This window comes from Macaca fascicularis, chromosome 3, assembly GCF_037993035.2.
Source record: "Macaca fascicularis isolate 582-1 chromosome 3, T2T-MFA8v1.1".
Classification (NCBI taxonomy): Eukaryota; Metazoa; Chordata; class Mammalia; order Primates; family Cercopithecidae; genus Macaca; species Macaca fascicularis.
The window spans coordinates 84,739,635-84,756,010 of NC_088377.1; the positions used below are offsets into that span (position 1 = coordinate 84,739,635).

The 16,376-nt window shown below is 42.7% G+C and overlaps 1 protein-coding gene across 2 annotated transcripts in view; it reads right to left on the reverse strand.

The window, feature by feature from the left end:
* Nucleotides 1-16,376, reverse strand: part of ADCY1 (adenylate cyclase 1) — a 145,560-nt gene that overhangs the window by 100,327 nt on the left and 28,857 nt on the right. For both annotated transcript variants that reach the window (XM_005551302.5, XM_045389098.2), the window contains exon 3: nucleotides 6,294-6,412. In XM_005551302.5, the coding sequence (XP_005551359.4) occupies nucleotides 6,294-6,412 (119 nt within the window). The remainder of the gene's footprint in view (nucleotides 1-6,293; nucleotides 6,413-16,376) is intronic.

Below are 16,376 nucleotides of genomic sequence, written 5' to 3' on the forward strand. Positions count from 1 at the left end.
AGAAGAATGTGTATTCTGCTTTTTGAGTTTTGTAATGTCCCCTATATGTCTGTTAGGTCTATTTAGTCTATAGTGCTATTGAAATCCTCTGCTTTCTTTTTGATCTTGTCTGGATGCTCTGTCTGTTATCAAAAGTAGACTATTGAAGTCTCCTACTACTATTGTTTTTTTTTACAGTTCTGTCAATGATTGTTTTATATACATAGGTGCTTTTATGCTGAATGCATACATATTTACAATTATTTTATCTTCCTGAGAGTTGACCCTTTTATCATAATAAAGACTTCTTGTCTCTTTTGGCAGTTTTTGACTTAAAGTCCCTTTTTTTCTGATACAAGCATAACCATCTTTGCTCTATTTGGGGTCTCATTTGTATGAGCTATCTCTTTCCATCCCTTCACTGTCAGTTTATGTACATCCTTAAATAGACAGCATATAGTTAGGCTTGGTTTTGGTTTTGTTTTTATCCATTCAGCCATGCTATGTGTTTTGACTGAGGAGTTTAATCCATTCACACTTTAAGTATTGATAGGGAATGGCTTACTATTGTAACTTTGTTAAATGTATTCTATTTGTCTTGGATTTCTTTATTTGTTTTTTCCTCTCTTTCTGAATTCCTTTGTGTTATGTTAATTTTTTGCTTTGATGTGCTTTGATTCCTTTTTCTTTCTCCTTTGTGTAGTTTCTATAGCTATTTTTTTCTTTGTGGTTACCTTGGTTCTTATAAAAACTATAACTGTCCATTTTGAGCTGATAACAAGTTCAATCACATACAGACACTACACTTTAACTTCTTCATAATTTATTTTATGTTGTCACAGTTTCTATTTATTCATATAGTATGTATTTTAAGATACTTTCAGTTATTTTTAATACTTTAGTTTTCTTAACTTTTATGCTAGAATGAAAAGTGATTTATGCACTACAATTACAGTAATACAGTATTTTATATTTGTTGATGTATAAATCTTTACCAATAAGTATCATATTTTCTTATGCTATTGTGTTGTTGTTTTGCATCCTTTCATTTCAATGTAAGAACTCCCTTTTGTATTGCTTGTAAGGCAGGTTTAGGGGTCATGAACTTCCTTCCTCAGCTTTTAATTGTCTGGGGAGGTCTTTATTCCTTCATGTTTTTAAGGAGACTTTTGCTAGGCATAGTATTCTTGCTTAGCAGTTTTTTTCTTTCAGCACTTGAAATATATCATCCCACTCCCTTCACGCCTGCAAGGTTTCTGCTGGAAAATCCATTATCTTATGCTGGCTGTATGGTATGTGACAAGTCACTTTTTCCTCTCTGTTTTCAAAATTCTTCCTTTGTCCTTGACGTTTGAGAATTTGGATAAATGTATCTTGGTGTGAATTTTGGGGTGTTCATCTTATTTGGTGTCATCTGAGTTTCTTGTAACTGCATGTCCATTTCTTTAACCAGATTTGGGAAATTTTCACTGTGTGTGTATATATATTCATATTTAACAATACATTTTTACATCATATATGTAATATATGATGAAAAAAAAATATATATATATAAAGTGTGTGTGTGTGTGTACAAACTTTCTGGTCCTGTTGCTCACTGTTCTTCTGTAACTCCCATAAGGTGTATATTGGTCCACTAATGATTTCCCATAACTTTCTTAAGCTTTCTTCAGTCTTTTCTATTTCTTTTTCCTTTTGCCCCTCTAACAGAATTATTTCCAGTGAGTCCAGTGACTTGTCTTCCAGTTCATTGGTTCTTTATTCTGCTGAATCCTTCTAGTGAATTTTTCAGTTCAGTAATTGTGATCTTCAGTTCCATGTTCTCTGGCACTTGTTAATATTTTCTATTTTCTCACTTTGTTCATGCATTATTTTTTTGACCTCAATGAGCATCTTTATGGGAGTTATTTTAAATTATCTATCAGGTAAATTATATAACTGTTTCATTAGTCAGTTTCTGTATATTTATCTCATTCCTTTGTTTGGAACATCTTTGTCTAATTCGTAATCTTCCTTAACTCTGTGTTGGTGCCTTGAGATTTAGACAAAGCAGGTACCTCTCTCAGTCTTCATGGGCTGGCCCTGTACAGGAGAAGACTCTCACCAATCACCCACAGATTCTGGTGCTTTACCAACCCTTTCTCTCCTGAGAGAAAAGCAGGCAGCTGTTAACTTTGTCTGCTCACTCTGTGTTGAGCGGGGGGCGGGGGGAAGCTATGGTATCTATCACCCCAAACTACCACCTCTGTTCTCTCCTGGGTAGCCCGACTGTACAAGACCTATCAAGAGATCCAGGGGAGAGACAGATGCTTGTTCTTTGGGCAGCCCCATAAAAGTTGGGGCAGTGGTCACACTGACTCCTTCTCTCCCCAGAGGGAAGCTTAGAGCTGAGATTTTTCATCAGTTCACTCTATGCTGAGCAGGGGAAAGGGTCAGTGATGTCTGCCAGCTCTAGCTGTCAAAAGGCTCTTGACTTTTGATGCCTTTCCTGCAGTATGGAGAGGCTCTGGCTCCCCTTGAGGTGCTCCCAGGATTATTCTGGTGGTCTGTTCTTCCCATCAGGGGACTCGGTCAGTGTGTCATTCCTTATTTTGTAACAAGAGGCAGTGAGAGAAATGAGAAAAGTCAAGGCAGACATTAGTGTCAGCTAATCCCAGGTCCTGTCCCAGCCTGCCACTCACTGGCCAGGGAGTCATACATACGTTTCACTTTGTTGAACCTAAATTTCCTCATCTATAAAATGGAGGTGACAATGCCAGCAGTTCACAGAAGCATGATGATATTAAACAGAACCAAGTACTTAGCAGAGAGCTGCTGAGCACAAATTCTGCAGTCATGCTGGGCTCAAATGCTGGCTCTTCAGCTACTTTCCACCCACTTGGGCCTTCACCCCACACTGCTTAAGCATCCTCCTCTGCAAAAGGAGGACAACACGGGTCCTTACTTAACAGCATGACAATGGGCAGTGAACACGTGTGCTCAGAACAGTGACTGCTGAGCTCTCAACGAGACAGCAATTAGCCATACTGGCTTGGCATACAACGACGACTGACTCTGATAGACCCACAAACCTCAACTCATTTCCAATGAATGAGGGCTGGTTTGCAGGGACCCAGTCTGTGGTGCTCAACATAAGAAAGAATGAGAGTTTCTATGGACCTTTTGCATCTTCAGAGGCCAAATGGGCAGAGAGGCCTGACACCAACACCCAGAAGGGCCAGCAAAAAACAGCAGAAAAGGAAAGTGCTTCAGGTCCCTCAAACATCATCTCCTACCTCAGTGATATTTACGTAAAGCATTAATCCCAAATAGGCAACACTCGACCATTCTAAGCACATTATACTTGCATGAAAATTATTTTTAAATGGAATTCACAATTTAATAAAATAAATACTTTTAAACAGAATCTTTAAAAACAAACAAGCCTCAGAGTGTCTAAAGCAAGTTGGTTCACTCTGAAGGCTTAGTTTCCTCACCTATAAAATGGGAACAATCCCTGCCTCCTAGGGCTATCAGGAAATGAATAGAGTAAGACAGAAGAGCACACATATCCCAGACCTGGCACCAACTAGCTCAATGCTCAGCTACTATTCTGACATGGCAAATTTGAAGCCCAAAATGTCACTGCTCAAAGCCAGTTTTAGGGACAGATATTTTTTACCCTCTCCAGTCAACAGAGGAAGTGTAAGCATACTGAAATAAGAAATGGGAAAGATAACTGTAACATGCATCACCCAAGAAGCCAACAGCCCTTCTACACGTGGGACCTGTTTCCCTGCTAGGCAGTTGTCCACCTGAACCTCCTGACCACATCTGCCTTCACAACTGAGACCCTTTGTACACACTCCCCCTGTCTCCCCACCTCCACCATCACCTCCTCGCCTCCTTGCCTCCTCCATCACCTCTTCACTCCCATCATCAGTTACCCACCTCCACCATCACCTCCACCATCACCCCACCTCCACCATCATCCCCCACACCTCCACTATCACCTCCTCACTTCCATCATCACTTCTCCAACTCCACCATTACCTCCACACCTCCATCATCACCTCCACACCTCCACCATCACCTCCATACTTCCACTATCACCCCCCACACTTCCACTATCACCTTCTCACTTCCGTTATCACTTCTCCAACTCCGCCATTACCTCCACACCTCCACCATCATTTCCACACTTCCACTATCACCTTCCCACCTCTACCATCACCTCCTCGCCTCCTCCATCACCTCTTCACTCCCATCATCAGTTACCCACCTCCACCATCACCTCCACCATCACCTCCCCACCTCCACTATCACTTCCTCACTTCCATCATCACTTCTCCAACTCCATCACCTCCACACCTCCATCATCACCTCCATACTTCTATCACCTCCCCACCTCCACCATCACCTTCCCACCTCCATCACCTCCTCACCTCCACCATCACCTCTGCACCTCCAATATCACCTCCGCACCTTCACCATCACCTCCACACCTCCACCATCACCTCCCCACCTCCATTATCACCCCCACACCTCCACTATCACCTCCTCACTTCCATTATCACTTCTCCAACTCCGCCATCACCTCCACACCTCCACCATCACTTCCACACTTCCACTATCACCTCCCCACCTCCATCATCACCTCCACACCTCCACTATCACCTCCTCACCTCCAACATCACCTCCATACTTCCACTATCACCTCCCATCTCCATCACCTTCTCACCTTCACCATCACCTCCTCCCCTCCACCATCACCTCCCATTCTCCACCATCACCTCCACATCTCCACTATCACCTCCTCACCTTCAACGTCACCTCCATACTTCCACTATTACCTCCCCATCTCCATCATCACCTTCCCACCTCCACCATCACCTCCTCACCTCCACTATCACCTCCACACCTCCAATATCACCTCTGCACCTCCACTATCATCTCCACTATCACCTCCATCACCACTTCCCCACCTCAACCATCAGCCCCCACACTTCCACTATCATCTCCTCACTTTCATTATCACTTCTCCAACTCCGCCATCACCTCCACACCTCCAACATTACTTCCACACTTCCACCATCACCTCCCCACCTCCACCATCACCTCCACGCCCCCACTATCACCTCCATACTTCCACTATCACCTCCCCACCTCGACCATCACCTTCCCACCTCCATCATCACCTCCTCACCTCCACCATCACCTCCACACCTCCAATATCACCTCCGCACCTCCAAGACCACCTCCATACCTCCACCATCACCTCCCCAGCTCCACCATCACCTCCCCACCTCCACCATCACCTCTACACTTCCACTATCACCTCCACACTTCCACCATCACCTCCCCACCTCCACCATCACCTCCCCACCTCCACCATCACCTCCTAACCTCCACCATCACCTCCCCAACTCCACCATCACCTCTTCACCTCCATCATCACCTCCCCACTTCCACTATCACCTCCCCACCTCCACCATCACCTCTTCACCTTCCACCATCACCTCCCCACCTCCACCATCACCTCCCCACCTCCACTATCACCTCCTCACCTGCATCATCACCTCCACACCTGCACCATCACCTCCTCACCTCCACCATCACCTCCCCACCTCCACTATCACCTCTTCACCTCCACCACCACCTCCCCACCTCCACCAACACCGCTTCACCTCCATCACCTCCCCACCTCCACCATCACTCCTTCACCTCCACCATCACCTCCCCACTTTCACCATCACCTCCTCACCTCCACTGTCACCCCTTCACCTCTACACTTCCACTATCACCTCCACACTTCCACCATCACCTCCACACCTCCACCGTCACCTCCACACCTCCACACCTCCACCATCACCCCTTCACCTCCACACCTACACTATCACCTCCACACTTCCAACATCACCTCCACACCTCCACTATCACCTCCTCACCTCCACCATCACTTCCTCACCTCCACCATCACCCCTTTACCTCCACCATCACCTCCCCATCTCCACCATCACCCCTTCACCTCCTCCATCACCTCCCACATCACCTCCCCACCTCCACATCTCCACTATCACCTCCTCACCTCCACTACCACCTCCACACCTCCACTATCACCCCCTCACCTCCACCTATTACCTCCTCACCTCCACCTATCACCTCCTCACTTCCAACATCACTTCCCCACCTCCACCATTACCTCCACACCCCCATTCTTTCCCCACCTCCATCCATTCCTTCCCCACTTCTGTCATTACCTCCCCACCTTCACCATTACCTCCACACCTCAGTTTCCCAGGCTCCCCGCTGTGCCGGGTCAGCACCAGCCCTACCTCACATTGTCGTGCCTCTGGATGTAAATCTTGTGGAAAATCCTGTCAGGGGGCTTCAGGAAGTCCTCCTTCATCTCCATGGCAACGTTCCGGGGCAGGAGGCTCATGAGGAGCCGCTCCTGGACAGAAGAGAAGGGACCGGATTAGACAGCAGGGCCCCCTCCCTCCACTCCTCCTCACCTCACCCTCCCTAGTAAGGGTGCCTGGCCTCTGAGCCTGGGTAGGCCCACGTCCAGGCCTGGACTGCCACTGAACAAGCAACTCCCTCCAGGAGCACTAGCCAGGGCTGGCACAGCCTCCCCAACACCCAGGCCTCCCTGCTGCGCCCCTCACGTTACTCCCTGGGCACGCTGCTGAGTCTTGACCTATGTTTCAGCGAACAGCAGGGTTACAGCTGCGAAAACACTGCTGTCTCCACCAGGGCCCCAACCTGGTCTCTCTCCCTCCCCCTACTGCTCCAACAACACCCCAGAAAGAGTCTTCCACATTGGCTTAAAGAAACAAGCTGTCCTCCTGAGGTACCCAGAAAGTCCCCTTGTTCTTACATAGATAGGCGGCCCAGGGGACCATGTGGCATTCTTTCTTGGTTTTTGTCTTCTTATTTCTCCCTTAGCTGTGTAAGTCAAGCATTTTCTTTTTTCCCCCAAGAGAAAAGAATAAATGTTTGGATTTTTCAAAACAAACTATGCCATCCTGGAGAGTCTTTACCCCTTCCTAGGCCTCAGTTTCCTTGTCTGGACTGAGGGAATAAGTAGGACTTTGATTCTCATCCTCCAGTTGGATGTTCCCTGACCCCAACCCCAGCTGGCCCTTGACCTGTTGGGCACACCCCTATGTCTGAGAGACCATGTTCCAGAAATATGGTGTGAGGGTCCCCGACTCATCCCTCAGTCCCTCCCATGCCCCTCCCATCTGCTTTGAAATGAAAAGCAAAAGAGCAGAGTTTAAATCTTACGTAGAATCAGGTAGAACATCCCACTGACAAGCGAGGAAACAGGCTGGAGAGGGGAAGAAGCCCCACCCCTCCCATCGTGCCCTCCGGCTCCGAGCCCCTCCACAGCGGCCTGCCTTGCTCAGTGCCAACAGCATTCCCTCCCTCTGAGGAGCCTCAGCAGGAGCCACGCAGGCACCCAGCACTGAGACGCTTCCGCCTCCTCTCCATCCTCAGCCTCGCAGGCCTGCCGGGCACAGCCCTGGGAGTCTCTCCTGCGTAGGCTACATCCCTGACCCAGGAGCAGCCGCCATCCTGTGTGACTTTTTCAGAAGGAGCACAGGTGCCCAGACACCTTCACACTCAGGGGCCACAGGAGCAGCCACAATGAAAATAGCCACCCAGATCCCGAAAGCCCAGTTGGCCATGAGGGCCCCACCCCTCTGCTCCACATGGCAGATAGCGTTCCATGTGCACAGCCCATTTTACAATGGGAGAACAAATTTGGTACACTTGAAGTTTCCCCTGGTAAGTTACTTCCACATAAACTCCGGAGGAGAAAGACCAGGTCCAGCCCTGCCTGATGCCAAGTGGGGCTAAGTCTATGTCTCAGCTGCCTGAGTCCTGGCCCCAGAGTCTGTGGCCTGGAGGTGTGCCCTAAGCAAAGCCAAGGTCTACACTGAGAACCTGCCCCTACCAAGGGTCCCACTGCAGTCCCCACCCGAGCCCTCACTATAGCCCCCAAGTAGCTCCCATGAAGCTCTGCCGCAGCCACCACGTGGCCTCCACCTTGGCGCCCACCTTGGCTCAGGGGATGACAATATCTGAGGAACTGAAAAATGCAAAATACTGAACTCCAAGGAGAATAAAAATGTGACAGGTGATGGGGGAGCATTCAGAGTCACAAGCGCTGATCCCAGGAAGGAAAGAAAGGCTGCTGGGAAGCCCCTGGCACACACCCCAACTTCCTGCACATGGCCCCCAGCATGGGAGACTGGAGCTCACGTGGACTATTCAGCCGTGGCATAGGGTGCTGCAAGAACCAGCTGTGGCAGAGTTACCCAGCCATCAGCTGGCTGTCCCCAGTGGCCCTGCTCCACTGCTGGCCTCACAAGAGAGCCCCTTATTTTCACTGGGGTTCTTGGCTACCTGGAATAAAGATCATATTTTCCAGCCTCCCATGCAGCTAGATATGGCCAAGGAGACATAACTTGAAAGGTCATGTGGAAACTTTGGAAATGTTCCTTAAAAACATATTGTTCTAGCAAAAACCAAATAATCTTCATTAAAAACTGGGCAAAGGACATGAACAGTCACTTCTCAAAAGAAGAAATACAAGGAGCCAACAAACATGAAAAAATGCTCATCATCACTAATCATTACAGAAATGCAAATCAAAACCACCATGAGATACCATTTCACAACAGTCAAAGTGGCTATTATCAAAAAGTCAAAAAACAACAGATGCTGGTGAAGCCACAGAGAAAAAGGAACATTTGGTGGGAATATACTGCTGGTGGGAACGTAAATTAGTTCAGCCACTGTGGAAAGTAATTTGGAGATTTCACAAAGAACTTAAAACAGAACTGCCATCAAATCCAGCAATCCCATTACTGGGTACATATCCAAAAGAAAATAAATCATTCTACCAAAAAGGCACATACATGTGTATGTATATCACAGCACTATTTACAATAAAAGACATGAAATCAACACAGGTGTCCATCAATGGTGAGCTGGATAAAGAAAATGTGGTACGTATGCACCATGGGATACTATGCAGCCATAAAAAAGAATGAAATGATGTCCTTTGCAGCAACATGGATGCAGCTGGAGGCCACTGAAGTAACACAGGGACAGAAAACCAAATACCACATGTTCTCACTTATAAGTGGAAGCTAAACATTGGATACATATAGACATAAATATGGGAAGAACAGACACTGGGGACTCCAAAAAGGGGGAGACAGGGAAGGAGGGAGGCAAAGGTTGAAAACTAGCTATTGGGTACTAGTATCTGGGTTATGGGATCAATCGTACCTCAAACCTGAGTATCACACAGTACATTCACATAACAAACCTGTACATGTACCCTCAATCTAACATGAAGGGTAAAATTAAAAAAAAAAAAAACAGCTTGTCCCTCTTCCCTTCTTCTCCTGCTGTTGTTGGGAACACAGTCGTAACAGCCAGATCTCCACCTACCATCTTGGTTTAGGAAGACGAAGGCAACACACTAGGGACACAGGTGGTGAGCTGGATGGAGACTGCTGAGGGTTTCATGGATCACACCTGTCGCACCACCATAAAGTGCCTACCCTGGAATGTATATGTAAGACAAAAAGAGCTATGTCACTTCTGTAAGCCACTGTCACATGACATTCCTAAGGACAACTGCATTTCCAACCAAGGGCTCAGCATTAGCTCCGTCCATTGGATTTGCAGCAGCACCTAAGCCAATATAAGTTAATAACCACAGACTAAGGTACAAACCCTTTCCCACAGGAAGCAAGCAGCCATCTGATAAGACTCAGCATTCATTTCTGATTTAAAAAAAAAAAAAAAAGATGAAATAGCTCATTCACATTATAAATATTCCACCTGAAATGCACATCCAATCTCAAAACCCTCAAGGCCCAAGCAGCAGTAAACATTAGTGCCAAGAACAGATCATGTCAATAAGCTCTAGCCAACAAAATACTTTAAAAACCCAGAAATCAAAAGTATAAAAGCTAATATGACTATGGGTCATACAAAGTACCCCAGTGTCCTATGAAGGTTATATAAAAATCTTAACGCATTTATCTTGACTATCAAAATGTGACTGACTTAAATGTACTCTTAACAAAAACTAGATATTTCAGTGACAATTGTGAAGATTCTACTTCTGGGAACATGGAGAAGTATTTTTCCCTATTCCTCCTGCTGAACACAACTGAAAGTCCTGGATGTTACACATCAAACAAGCAAGACTAAAAGTCAGAGGGAAGAAGGCAGAAATCTTGAGACCAAGAAATGACATAAAGGTGAGTTCCTGAGGTTTCTGTAGCCTCACATATGCCAGACTGAGTGCTGGAGAAGGTGGTCAAGTCAGCAACACCAATAGGCACAGACCAAAGGAAAACACAACAAAAGCACCTCTCTTCAGCCAAAGGTCCAGGACTGGGCAGCCTCACAAGAAGAAAACTTTCAGACATAAACCTACCTACTCCAGGCCAGAGACACTGAAAACTCTGTGCCCCAGCCCCACCCACTCCCAGAGTGAGCCAAGCCTTTCTTCTCCACCTGCTGATAACAAGCATCCCCCAGCTCTGAGTCAGTGGGAACCAAGGGGATCTCATTCTCCTCCCACGAGCCAGGTGCTATTAGTGGGGACCATGAGGGACTAGAACCCTCACTCCTGCTCAGCAGTGAGGAGCCCTCCCCACATGGTGTCAACAGAGGCCCAATGTGGAGCCTAAACTTGTAACTCCATCTGGCAGTAAAGAGACAGCAGCCCTCCTTTCCCAGCCAGAGTCATGTCACAGAAAATCATCAAAAACAAAACGTCCAAATAACATACAGAGCTTCATACATAACATTCCAAATGCTTAGGTTCCAGCAAACCATCACTCATCATACCAAGAACTAGAACAAGCTCATCAAGTGAACAAAGACAGTCAACACACATCAATACCAAGACAGAGATGCCAAAATAACTAATCAAGACTGTAAAAAAACCATCATAAGAATGACTAAATAAAGAACTATAAATGCACTTTAGAAATATAGATATAAAAATCTTTTACAAGATGGCAATTCAGTGATATGCAACAAGAAGTATATACCCCAAACACATGGGGTTTAATCCAGGGATGTAATGCTAATTCAAAATTGAAACATCAATCAGTGCTACACACCACATCAACAGAATAAAAAAAAAAAAACACATAGCAATTGATATCGAAAAAGAATTTGACAAAATTCAACATCTATTTATGATGAAAACTTTCAGAAAAATGAAAATAGAAAAAAATTTCGTCTCCTTGATAAGGAATATTCAGAAAAAGCCTACACCTAACATTATACTTAATAGTCAAACATTGAATGCTTTCACTGGGAACAAGGCAAGGATGTTGGCTCCCATTACTCATATTCAACATCTCATGGGAAAGTCTTATTAGTGCAGTAAGTTCAGAAAAGGAAAGAAAAGGCATACAGATTGGAAAGGAAGAAATAAAAGTAATATGATGGTCTATATGGGAAATACAATGGATGTTACAAAAGCAGAAACAAAAGAAAATTGTACCAAAAAGATTCCTAGAATAAGTAATTAAGTTCAGAAGGTCACAGGACACAAGATCAATACACAAAAGTCAATTACATTTCTTTTTTTTTTTTAATTAAAATTTTATTTTTTGTTCATATATATTCTAGGGTACAAGTAAAATTTTCACAGTAATCTTTTATAATATATTTTTTTATTATTATTATACTTTAAGTTCTAGGGTACATGTGCAAAACATGCAGGTTTGTTACATATGTATACTTGTACCATGTTGCTGTGCTGCACCCATCAACTCGTCAGCACCCATCAACTCGTCATTTACATCAGGTATAACTCCCAATGCAATCCCTCCCCCCTCCCCCCTCCCCCCTCCCCATGATAGGCCCCGGTGTGTGATGTTCCCCTTCCCGAGTCCAAGTGATCTCATTGTTCAGTTCCCACCTATGAGTGAGAACATGCGGTGTTTGGTTTTCTGTTCTTGTGATAGTTTGCTAAGAATGATGGTTTCCAGCTGCATCCATGTCCCTACAAAGGACACAAACTCATCCTTTTTTATGGCTGCATAGTATTCCATGGTGTATATGTGCCACATTTTCTTAATCCAGTCTGTCACTGATGGACATTTGGGTTGATTCCAAGTCTTTGCTATTGTGAATAGTGCCGCAATAAACATACGTGTGCATGTGTCTTTATAGCAGCATGATTTATAATCCTTTGGGTATATACCCAGTAATGGGATGGCTGGGTCATATGGTACATCTAGTTCTAGATCCTTGAGGAATCGCCATACTGTTTTCCATAATGATTGAACTAGTTTACAATCCCACCAACAGTGTAAAAGTGTTCCTATTTCTCCACATCCTCTCCAGCACCTGTTGTTTCCTGACTTTTTAATGATCGCCATTCTAACTGGTGTGAGATGGTATCTCATTGTGGTTTTGATTTGCATTTCTCTGAAGTTCTGGCTAGGGCAATCAGGCAAGAGAAAGAAATCAAGGGTATTCAGTTAGGAAAAGAAGAAGTCAAATTGTCCCTCTTTGCAGATGACATGATTGTATATTTAGAAAACCCCATTGTCTCAGCCCAAAATCTCCTTAAGCTGATAAGAAACTTCAGCAAAGTCTCAGGATACAAAATTAATGTGCAAAAATCACAAGCATTTGTATACACCAGTAACAGACAAACAGAGAGCCAAATCAGGAATGAACTTCCATTCACAATTGCTTCAAAGAGAATCAAATACCTAGGAATCCAACTTACAAGGGATGTAAAGGACCTCTTCAAGGAGAACTACAAACCACTGCTCAGTGAAATCAAAGAGGACACAAACAAATGGAAGAACATACCATGCTCATGGATAGGAAGAATCAATATCGTGAAAATGGCCATACTGTCCAAGGTTATTTATAGATTCAATGCCATCCCCATCAAGCTACCAATGACTTTCTTCACAGAATTGGAAAAAACTGCTTTAAAGTTCATATGGAACCAAAAAAGAGCCTGCATCTCCAAGACAATCCTAAGTCAAAAGAACAAAGCCGGAGGCATCACGCTACCTGACTTCAAACTATACTACAAGGCTACAGTAACCAAATCAGCATGGTACTGGTACCAAAACAGAGATATAGACCAATGGAACAGAACAGAGTCCTCAGAGATAATACCACACATCTACAGCCATCTGATCTTTGACAAACCTAAGAGAAACAAGAAATGGGGAAAGGATTCCCTATTTAATAAATGGTGCTGGGAAAATTGGCTAGCCATAAGTAGAAAGCTGAAACTGGATCCTTTCCTTACTCCTTATATGAAAATTAATTCAAGATGGATTAGAGACTTAAATGTTAGACCTAATACCATAAAAACCCTAGAGGAAAACCTAGGTAGTACCATTCAGGACATAGGCATGGGCAAAGACTTCATGTCTAAAACACCAAAAGCAACGGCAGCAAAAGCCAAAATTGACAAATGGGATCTCATTAAACTAAAGAGCTTCTGCACAGCAAAAGAAACTACCATCAGAGTGAACAGGCAACCTACAGAACGGGAGAAAATTTTTGCAATCTACTCATCTGACAAAGGGCTAATATCCAGAACCTACAAAGAACTCAAACAAATTTACAAGAAAAAAACAAACAACCCCATTAAAAAGTGGGCAAAGGATATGAACAGACATTTCTCAAAAGAAGACATTCATACAGCCAACAGACACATGAAAAAATGCTCATCATCACTGGCCGTCAATTACATTTCTATATACTAGTAATAAACACATGGACACTGATATTTAAGATACAATATCATTTACTGTTGCTCAAAAATGAAATACTTAGGTATAAATCTAACAAAACATATATAGGACTTGTATGTTAAAAACTGTAAAAGACTGATTAAAGAGATCAGAGAAGATCTAAATAAATGGAGAGACATACCATGTTCATGGATTGGAAGACTCAACTTAGTAAAGATGTTAACCCTTTCCAAATCGATATACAGTTTTAATATAAATCCTATCAAAATCCCAGCAAATTCTTTAGTACCTATAGGCAAAATTATTCTAACACTTAAATGTAAAGGAAAAGGAATAAGATGACCTAACATAATTTTGAAAATGAACAATAAGGTAGAAGAAATCAGCTTACCTGATTTCAAGGCTTGTTATAAAACAAAAATAATCCAGACAGTGTGAAGTTGGTTGACAGATAACACATAAGACAATAAAACAGAATCTAGAATCTACAAATAGACCACACAAATATGCACAACAAATTTTTGACAAAGGTTCAAAAGTAATTCAATGGAGGAAGGGTAGTCTTTTCAACAAATGCTACAGCAACTTGACATTCATAAACAAAAACAAATGACTCTTCACCTAAACCTCATACCTTATGCAAAAATTAAATTAAAATACGTTATAGATTTAAACGTAAAATATAAAACTTTTAGAAAAACACATAAGAACTAAGGCTAGGCAAAAAGTCTTTAGACTTGACACCAGAAGTACAAAAGAAAAAATTGGTGAATTAAACCTCATCAAAATTAAAAATATTTGCTCTCAAAAAGACTCTACTAAAAGAATGAAATGATAAACTACAAGCTTTGAGAAAATATTCACAAACCACATATCCAAAAAAAGTACTGTTATCTAGAACATATAAAGAACTCTCAAGGCCCAGCAATTTTAAAAATCCAATTAGAAAGTAGGCAAAAGACATGGATATGTTGCTGGGTACATAAATGGTACAACCATTCTGGGAAAGTTTCACTATTTCTCAGTAAACTAAATAGGTAACTTCCATATGACCCAGCAACTGTACTTTTAGGTATTCGTGCCAGAAAAATTAGTACCTATGTTCACTCAAAAACCTGTGCATGAATGTTCATAGCAGCTTTATTCCTAATAGGCCAAAGCTGGAAACTACCAAGACATTCTTCAATGGGCCAACAATTAAACAAACTGTGATATAACCACACCACAGAATGCCACTTAGTAATAAAAAGAAACAAATATTGATATATTCAACAATATGGATGAATCTCCAAATAATTATGCTGAGTGAAAAAAAGCCAATCCCAAATGTCTACATATTGTATGATTCCATTTATATGAACTTTTTGAAATTACAGATTTATAGAAATGGGTTAACAGGTTAGTGATTGCCAGGTCTTCAGAATGAAGGTGTTGTGGAGGGAAGTGAGTGTGGCTATTTAAAGAAAACAAGAGGGATCCTCAGGGTGATGGATGTTCCATATCTTGGCTGTCCCAATGTCAATATCCTGGTTGTGATATCGCTCCACAGTTCCGCAGATGTTGGCATTGGGGAAGCTGGGTAAAGGGCACATGGGATCTCTCTGTGTTATTTCTTACAACTACATGTGAATCTACAAGTAGTTGAAAATAAAAACAGTTTAATTTTAACTAACAAAAAAAGACTCTGAATATGGAGAAACTAGAGGCTTTGCATATTCCTGGTAGGGATGGAAAATGGTGCAGCCACTTTAGAAAACAGTCGAGCAGCTCCTTAAAATGCTAACCATAGAGTTACCACAAGACCGAGCAATTCTACTCCTAGGTATTTATCCAAAAGAAATGAAGATGTGTTCACACAAAAACTTGCACGTGATTTTTTATAGCAGCATTACTTATTATAGTCAGAGTGGAAACAACCCAAATATGTATCAACTGTGAACAGATAAATAAAATGTGATGCATCCATACAGTGGAATATTATTTGTCCATAAAAAAGAATGAAATACTAAAACATGCTAAGATCTGGATGCACCTCAAAAACATTATGCTAAGTGGAAGGAGCCAGTCACAAAAGATCACCTATTATACGATTCCATTTGTATGAAAGGTCCAGAACAGGTAAATCTATAGAGACAGAAAACAAATTAGCGGGTGCCTACGTCTTGCTGGAGGGTAGGTGTGGTTATATATGGAGAGTGACTGCACAGAAAATAAATTAGCGGGTGCCTACGTCTTGCTGGAGGGTAGGTGTGGTTATATATGGAGAATGACTGCTAATGAATACAAGGTATCTTTGGGGGATAATAAAAATATCCTAAATTTAGATTATTGTATACTAATTTTCTTTCATAAGATCATTTGACATATGTATGAAATAAGATTAAGGTGTAATAAGATTAAGATTCTTGTATAATTCTATATAATAATAGCTCTAAAATACAGGAAATAGCATTTAACTGAACTTTATTCAATTGAACAAAGTTTATTTAATTGAACTTTATGGTATATAAACTCAATAAAGATGTTTAAAAAATGGAAAAAAAAAAAATCACAACTGTAGTGGTTTGAGAAGGTGCTGTCCGTGGGCTAGCCCTGTTTAAAAATCCATACTGCATCACTTAAATGGAAGTCTTC